The following is a 9,279-nucleotide window of genomic DNA, read 5'->3' on the forward strand; positions in this document are numbered from 1 at the left end:
ACCCTGTAGGACAGAGTAGAACTGCCCTATAGAGTTTCCAAAGCTGTAAATCTCTATACAAGCAGACCGCCACATCTTTCTCCCATGGAGCTGCCAGTGGTTTTGAACCACCGACCCTTTGGTTAGCAGTTGATCACTTTAACCACTGCGCCACCTGGGCTTCTCATATATATATGTAATATATATACATATTTTTTAAAAAACCCATTGCCGCGAGTCGATTATGACTCATAGCCACCCCATGTGACAGAGCAGAACTGCCTCATAGGGTTTTCCTGGCTGTAATCTTCACAGAAGCAGATCACCAGGTCTTTCTCCTGCAGAGCTGCTGGGTAGGTTCAAACTACCAGCCTTTCAGTTAGCAGCCAAGCACTTAACCATTGTGCCATCAGGGCTCCTATATACATATATAGATATATACATATGTACCAAAAAAATAAAAAATAAACCGTTGCCATTGAGTCGATTCTGACTCATAGCGACCCTACAGGACAGAGTAGAACTGCCCCATAGGGTTTCCAAGGAGCAGTTGGTGGATTCGAACTGCCGACCTTTCAGTTAGCAGCCAAGTTCTTAACTACTGCACCACCAGGGCTCCACATACATACATACATATATATAGAGAGAGAGATTGATTTTGAGGACTTGGCTCATGCAATTGTAGGGGGCGGGCAAGTCCAAAATCTGTGGGCCAGGTGACAGGCTGGGAACTCCGGCAGTCTTGTGGCGCAAAGCTGTAGCCCAGGCTTCTCCAGTTGCTGTTGAATTGATTCCGACCAATGGCAACCCCACAGGAGCCAGGAAATGAGCCTGGAAATTGGAAATTCTGGCAGAATGTCTATTTACAGTCTTGAGGCAGAATCTTCCTCACTAAGGAAACCTCAGTTTTTGCTCTTAAGGCCTTCAAGTTATTGGATGAGTCCCACATCCATTAAAGAGGGTATTCTGCTTTACTTAAGATCAACTGTTGTAAATGTTAATCACATCTACAAAATACTTTCATAGCAACACCTGGACTAGTGTTTGGCCAGACAACATGGGCATCATAGCCTAGCCACACTGGCACATAAAATTAACCATCACCCCACCTCACACCATTGTTGAATGGATAAAATGAGGTTATAGGTGAGTGTGCCTAACTCATGGAGCCCTGGTGGGATGGCTCAATGTTTAAGAGCTATGGCTGCTAACCAAAAGGTCATCAGTTCGAATCCACTGCTTAGAAGCTATATGGGGAAGTTCTACCCTGTCTTATGGGTTGCTATGAGTCGGAATCAACTCATTGGCAACGGGCTTGGTTTTGGTTGTCTAACTCACACAGCACCTTACACCAGTAGCAAGTCCCTTCTGAGGCTGTAAGGCACCTGGTCAAATCTGCTCATCATGGAGGAGGTGTTCTTTCCTAGTTGGGAAGGCAATCCCTGAAGCATAAGCATGTGAAAAGCAAGACCGCATCTCCCACCCCTGTTCTCGTATTCCTAATGTTCACTCCCCTCCTTTGCCAGCCCTTGTGTCAAAAGCTGGGCCACTGCAGATGCTCAGTAAATGTTGACTGATTATATGAGATCAAGAGGGCAATATCTGCCCAAAAGCAAACAAGAGAAGGCAGGAAGGGGTAGAAAATCAGGACAAAAGAAAATGGGGAAACCAGGGTGGAAATGGGGAGAGTGCTGACACAATGTGGGGAATGAAACCAAGGTCATGAAACACTTTATGTACAAATATCGAGTGGGAAACTAACTTGCTCTGTAAACTTTCTCCTAAAGCACAATTAAAAAAAAAAAAAAATGTAGGTTGGCCATTCACCCCTGCCTTGCGGACACTTTCTCCTGAGTCATCTTAACCCCAGGTTCCTTTAGTGCTCACCCATATCATCCGCTACTGGTGTGACTGTTGCTGACTAGTTGCTCTTTTCTCAAGTTGTATGTACTGCATAGTTTTTAATCTCAATTTTAAGAATACCTAGATTGGTTCTCTAGATGTGAGTGAGTGCCTGAAGGAAAAGTTCCTACAGACACCCACTCCCCTGCCAAATGACATCAGATGACCATATAAGTTTACCATAGGAGCAGAGTGATCTGGTTGGGGTAATACTGAAACAGGCTGCTTGGGAAAGATGAGAAAGTTCAATGTAGGAGCATGTTTCTAGTGAGTCTTCCATTCTCTTGCCTGCCTGGCTTCCAATTGTGTTTTCACCCTTCACTTCTCCCCAACACAGCTTCTTTTCCATCCTCCCAACCAAGCCTATAGGACCACTCTAGAACTGTTTGTTAACTATTTACTTGGTGCCAAGAGCCATGCTTTACATGGGTTAGCTTGGTTAATCACCACAATAATCCTGTGAAATAGGAATTATTATTCCAATTTTATAGATGAAGAAATGGAAGTATTGTTGTTGTTAGTAGCTGTCAAGTTGGCTCTGATTTATGGCAACCTCACGTACAACAGAATGAAATAGGGCCTGGTTCTGTGCTGTTTTCACGATTGGTGGTATGCGTGAGTCCACTGCTTCCACCACTGTGTATTTTGAGTGCCTTCCAGTCTAGGGAGCTCATCTTTCAGCACTGTTTAATGACAATATTCTGTTGTGACCCATAGGGTTTTCACTGTATAGTTTTCAGAAGTAAATCACCAGGCCTTTCTTCCTAGTCTGTCTTAGTCTGGAAGCTCTGTTGAAACCTGTCCACCATGTGACCCTGCTGGTATTTGAAATACTGGTGGCATAGCTTCCAGCGTCATAGCAACATGCAAGCCATCACAGTATGACAAACTGTCAGACAGGTGATGGAAAACTGAAGCATAGAGGGCTTAACAGCATAATAACGTGCTTAATAACATGCTCAGGGTCTCCTAGCCAGGTTGTAGGAGGGCTGGAATTTGAACCCAGGTGTGTCTGATCTCAAAGCCAATACTCTTAACCATTAAATTACACATTCTTGATAAAGACCAAGAATGAGTCATGATACATGTCTTTACTGATATAACTTAGAATTCTGAACCTGAATCTAGTTGTTGGGAATTCAGGGGTCACACACACCTGCACACACTTGCACACAGATGCACACACACACACACACACACTTACTTTATTCATGAACTTAAAAGGCATTTCTTAAACTCTTGGCTTTCCTTTTTTCTTTTCTAGATCACTCACCTATCTCCCTATCAGAGTAATCCCATCTCAAGCTTTCAGAGGACTTAATGAGGTCGTAAAAATGTAAGTAAGATACTGCATATCCAAAGACATGCATAATGGGAATGATATTTTTTTTCTTTTTCTAAGAGAAAACATAGCTGAAAGGGGATAATTTTTCTTGGAGAAACATTGTCTTTTAGAAACCCTAGTATTTTTCTCTGTATCAAATACAAATAACATCCAGGAACCTTTGAAGAAAAGGTGTGATTTGCAAGAGTCATTAAAATCTGTAATTAACCTTGCTTCAGAGAACTGGATGCATTTTGATAAGGGATGATAAACAACTCAAGTGGAAGGGAAGATAGATTCCAACCATAAAAATTCTGCTTCTGCTAGAGCAGCTAGTCCCCCGTGTCACATGTTTAGATAACACCCACATAGAAGAAAATGTGTTGGAAGTTTATTGTGCATCAGAAGATAATCAATCTTGTATCTAAAATATATTAAGTGTATAACAAAAACACACTATTTAAACCTGCATTGATGAAAGGCACTTATCAAAAGTGATAATGGAGTGCGGTCTCATGTTTGTGCAGTTGTAACTTCAGTGCTTTATCCCTGGGTCGCACCTTCTAAGGTCCAAGACCCCATATTTAGAGAGAGAACTTTCTAAGGAGTCCCAATATTCCAGCATCCTCCTTAAAGTTAGCCTGAGCCAAAGGACCTCAAAGGCCATTTAGTTCCCAAAGGGCACCTCTGATCTTACCAATTCCCTAGGCTTCGGAAGCTGATTTGCATCTGATGCTACACAGTAAATCCTAGCTCCTTGGGGAACTTCTGATTGCTCTTTAAGGCACTGGCAAGCTATGAAGATAAGGAAAATAATTCCTGAGGAATTATTGCATATTAGGAAATTCATTGCAGGTTACAGGAAAGTCCATTTGCTTGAGCCTAACCCTTCCTCTTCTGCTCTCAAGTTTAAATGTTGAGTTTTGACAACTCTTAATGCATTAAGACCTCCTAGTGAGAAAAGTAGCCACAGTTAAATAAGCAAACCATCAGGTAGAAAGAAAAGGAATCAGCCTAGGAATAATCCATGACTCTGTTGTTCATAAAAGACACTAACTGCCTTAGGTTCTGCCCTTCTGTGGGCTAAAGCTCTCATCAGGTCAGAAGCCGTCACTGAACCTTGACCTTAGAAACGCGCCAACTGTACGGTTTGTGAATTTGAGATGATTTTCCTCAGCTGGCAGCAAATGGTAGCTTATGTTGGGATTTTATGACAACACTGATATTACATACATGCTTAGGGGGCAGTGTATGGCAAAGCTGGCTTCTTTATGATTATGTCTTTTTTAAAAATCCACGCATTAGCCCATTCGTTCATTCATTCATTCATTCTCAAACTACGTGCCAGGCCATATGAAGCCAGCAGTGATTCAGAAGTGAATGGGGCATACTCCTGTCCTCAATTTGCTCACAGAATGAGAAAATTACAACTCATGAAGGGGCCTCAGAACAGGATTTGGGGAAACCAAGGGTTAAGGTTTATGAACCAATAAATCTAACCCAAATTAAAACCTCACCACAGTGATGGAATTAGGATCCCAGAAATCCTGATCCTAGTCCTGAACCTCCAAACACACACTATTTGCCTCTCCTCCCAGGGCCTCAGTTTCCAAAACTGTAAAACAAGGGAATCTGACTAGATTTCCTCAAAGGGCCGATCCACTTCTAACAATCTGTGACTCTGTGAGTATAGATAAATAAGAAACAAATCTGTCACATAAACAGCGGTTAATGAAACTTGCATTTCAGCTGCACCTGGGTTATAGATGTCCCTCAGTGCCCCTAAAGGAGATGCCCCTTTATGATGTAAGGACGACTCCTGGCGTCCCTGTTCCTCTTCTGAGGGGTACCCTGGAGCCCCCGCTGTGGGTCACACACAGAGCTCATTACCATGCAGCCACCATCATGTCTTTCACATTTCTTTTTCTTTTCTCTCTCCCCTAGTGAAATCTCTCAGAGCGATTCCCTGGAAATGATAGAAGCGAATGCCTTTGACAACCTTCTCAATTTGTCTGAAATGTAAGCATCAGCTAAATGATGGTTTATTGCTGTACACTATTACCCTCACTGGCTGAAGCCCACTCGGTATTTGCATTCAAGCATCCATCGCTAGGAATCCAAGAGGAAAAGACAATGACAATTACTAGGTCTGGGCAGGCACTAATTTCTCTCACTGCAGTGGCCGGAAGGTTGCCATGGTGACAACTGCTTCTCCCTGGGAGCTGTATAAACTCCCAAACATCACGACATAAAGCTGGAAATTAAAATTGGCATTGTGGAGTGCTGCCAAATTGCTCTTACCTTACGGAAGGGAAGGCTTAGAGTACTTGGGGTAGTGAAAAAAAATTTGGAGAGGAGCATAGCCATCATGAATTGGTTCATTGGGAGTGGTTTTGGCATATTCACTCATTCAGTAAATGCTTCCTGAATACCTACCATGTAAGAGTCCTGTGTTGGGCATGTCAACATTGTGCTTATTGTTGTTTTGCTCTTGTGATGTTTTAGAAATACCTCTTTAAAATAATCCTTTCTAGTTCAATCAGATACAGGAGACCAAATGGGCGGCTCCTGTCCAGAGTCAGGATGAGAAGGCAGGAAGGGACAGGAACTGGTTGAATGGACACAAGACACCCGGGGTGGAAAGGGGGAGTGTGCTGTCACATTGTAGGGATTGCAACCAATGTCACATGACAATATGTGTATAAAGTTTTGTATGAGAAACTAACTTGAGCTGTAAACTTTCACCTAAAGCACAATAAAAAAAATAAGAATAATCCTTTCTGAATTATCATTTTCCCCCAGTTCACAAAAAGGATGGGAGAAGGCTGCATCAGTTCGGTTTTCAGATGATGAACCTGTGGCCCAAAGGTTAAGTGGCTTGCCCCATGTCACACAACACGTTCGTGCAGGGCTAGGACTAGAAATCGGGTCACATTATTCCTGAACCAGGGCTTCTAGATAAGCACTCAAGCTTGGCCTGCTTAAGGGTTTTGAAAGTTAAGAGAATGGTATTAGCAACACATATTCTTTGAGCACACGCACTTGGATGCTCCTCTAAGTGATGTCATTCAATTCTCAGAGCCACCCTGCACAGTGGGGCAGTTATCCCGTCTGTGCAGTAGAAGGAAAAGAGGCCCAGAGAGGTTCAGGACCCTGACCAAAGTGACACCTTTCACAATGGCAGGGCTGGGACTCAAACCCAGCCCGTCTTTCTTCAAAGCTTGAGCATTTTCCACTATCCCACACGGCTTTCCTATTAATGATCCAATTAGTGATTATATAAAAAGAATAAAAAATTGGTAAGTATGTGAGTGCCCAAGTGCCCAAACCTGAGCCAAGTGCTGCCGGAATACAGAGGAGGTAAAATCCAGTTTCCCTCGGGAGATGACGGTGTATCCCCGGAGGTGAGACTAACCCCCCAGGCAATTACAGAGCAATCCACAGCAATGGATAGTCAAGTGCAAATGGTGTAGTCTCGACTTAGCTGTGAAACAGAGTCACGTGTGGGGCTCATTACAATTATAGATGACCGTCCTACCCCAGACCTGGAAATCTGCAGTTTTAACAGACTCCTCAGGTGATACTGAAGCACATCTTCTATTGAGAATCACCAGGGCAGCTAAAGATAAATAGAGCTTCCCATGATGCAAAGAAACATTTATCAACAGAAATAAAAATTGAGTTAAGTGCTCTAAGGGAACGTTTATGGATTTTCCCAAGAACCATGAATAAGGAAGACTGAAGAAGAACTGATGCCTCTGAATTATGGTGTTGGTGAAGAATATTGAATATACCATGGACTGCCCGAAGAACGAACAAATCTGTCTTGGAAGAAATACAGTCAGAATGCTCCTTAGAAGCGAGGATGGCAAGACTTTGTCTCACAGACTTTGGACATGTTATCAGGAGGGACCAGTCTCTGGAGAAGGACATCATGCTTGGTAAAGTAGAGGATCAGCTAAAAAGAGGAAGACCCTGGACGAGATGGATTGACACAGTGGCTACAAAAATGGGCTCAAAAACAGCAAGGATTGTGAGGATGGGGTGGGACCAGGCAGTGTTTCATTCTGTTGTACACAGGGTCACTATGAGTCGGAACCAACTCGATGGCACCTAACAACAGCAACAACATAAGAGTAGGATGCTAGAAATCTGAGACTAGGATGCAGGCTCCATGCAAGCTCTCTCTGTTTTGTTCACAGCTGTATCCCAAGCACCTAGAACACAATACCAAAATCAAAAACCAAACACGTTGCCATCGAGTCCATTTTGACTCATAGCGACCTTATAGGACAGAGTAGAACTGCCCCATAGGATTTCCAAGGAGCGGCTGGGGGATTCGAACTGCCGACCTCTTGGTTAGCAGCCAAGTTCTAGGTGCTTGATAAATTTTGTTGAATAAATTAACGTATGAATGGGTGTTCTAAGGTCAGACCCCAAAGATCCTTAACAGATAAAGTTCCCTTCCATCCCACCTGCACAATGCCCTGTATGGTCCATGATTGCCTGACTCATTGTTGTAAAAATTATGACAACAAAATGTCACTCACATCTGAAGAATCAAAAGGACTTAAACAAAAGATGAATCAGGCACCCATAGTACCTGAAGTCAGAAAAACTGAGTTTATATCCACACTCCGCTACTTCTCAGCTGTGTTACTGGAGACAAATCATTCAACCTCCTGGCTTCATCAACTAGCAACTATCATACGATAGTTAACGTTGGTTGAGGCCTTAGTGTGAATCAGACACAACTCATTTCCTCCTCACAACTGAGGCACAGAGAGATTTAAGTCAAGTATCCAAGGTCATACAATTGGTCATTAGTAAAACCAAACTAACTCCAGAGTCCTGCTCCTAACCAATACACTGTTTTCTTTATAGAACAAGAGCAATTTTTTTATTTCCTCAATTGGATGGTGCGTGGGTTAAGAAAGCCAAAGTCATTACTAGCACTCAATGACATTTTATTGAACCCAAAGTAGACAAGACTCCAAAACTGTGGCTACTTCTCAAAGAGTCACATTCATAGGGGGAGGGTGTGTACAACAGCACCAGTCATGGTGTTACGGCTGCACGTTTATACTTTGCAAAGCCCCCTCTCGTGTGTTCTCTCTTTTAGGCATTCACTAACTACCAACCCGTAAGGAGGGAAGAGTATATATTATCATAACAATTCTATAGAAGGAAACCCTAGCTCAAGGACATTAGGTGGCTGTGCATCAACACACAACAAATTAGCTATAGAATGGGCACACCAGCAGCTGCCATTGAGTCAATTCCAACTCCTGGAGACCCCGTGCGTCTCAGAGTAGAACTGTGCTCCACAGGGTTTTCAATGGGTGCTTTTTCAGATGTAGATTGCCAGGCCGTTCTTCAGAGGTGCCTATGGGTAGACTCAAACCTACAACCTTTCAGTTAGCAGCCCAGTGCGTTTGCACAACCCAGGGACTCCACAGAATGGGCATAAAAATGTTAAAAATAATTAAAAACCACTAGCCCCTGGACTCTGCCCTGGGTTTTCTCACAGACTGGGTGCTCATCTAGACAACGGGGCCATGTGGCTGCCAGCCCACTACCAAGACAGCCAGTTTGCCTACGAGGGAGATTAGCTGATTTGCTCATCTCTCCTGGGAGCAGAATCTCCTATCACTCCCGGAGTGCAGGCTCCTCTGTGGGGCCTGACCTGCTTAGCTGGGAGCCCTGGGTGTCTTGGAGCACAGCTGGTGCTGTCTCCAGGTATGGTGCTCACGCCGCCTGGCAGGAGGCTGACAGCAAAGTTTCCTGGAACTAGCCTACTGGGTCTTGCCATCCGTTCCCAATCCCTAGGTCTCAAGAGCACCTCTCAAGCATGAAAATGGCTTGATTGTGGTGATGCCATTTTCAGCCAGCATCCTGTAGCGACATGGTCTTGTGCATCCCAAACAATATACACTATTAAACTGCTGCCTGTTTTTCCCTCTGTCTTTACAGACTGATCCAGAACACCAAAAACCTGGTGTTCATCGAGCCTGGAGCATTTACAGATCTCCCCCGGTTAAAATACCTGTGAGCAATTTTCCTTTTTAAGCAAC

General features: G+C 43.7%; 1 protein-coding gene across 1 annotated transcript in view; it reads left to right on the forward strand.

Moving 5' to 3' along the window:
* The window catches only part of LHCGR (luteinizing hormone/choriogonadotropin receptor), a gene marked incomplete at its 5' end in the record, with an annotated part of 74,207 nt that overhangs the window by 23,409 nt on the left and 41,519 nt on the right, over positions 1-9,279 (forward strand). Inside the window, 3 exon segments of the mRNA XM_004369593.2 lie at positions 3,146-3,217; positions 5,150-5,224; positions 9,179-9,253. Coding sequence (XP_004369650.2) covers positions 3,146-3,217; positions 5,150-5,224; positions 9,179-9,253 — 222 coding nt within the window.

The sequence above is a fragment of the Trichechus manatus genome, unplaced genomic scaffold, assembly GCF_000243295.1.
Source record: "Trichechus manatus latirostris isolate Lorelei unplaced genomic scaffold, TriManLat1.0 scaffold00005, whole genome shotgun sequence".
NCBI classification, from domain to species: Eukaryota; Metazoa; Chordata; class Mammalia; order Sirenia; family Trichechidae; genus Trichechus; species Trichechus manatus.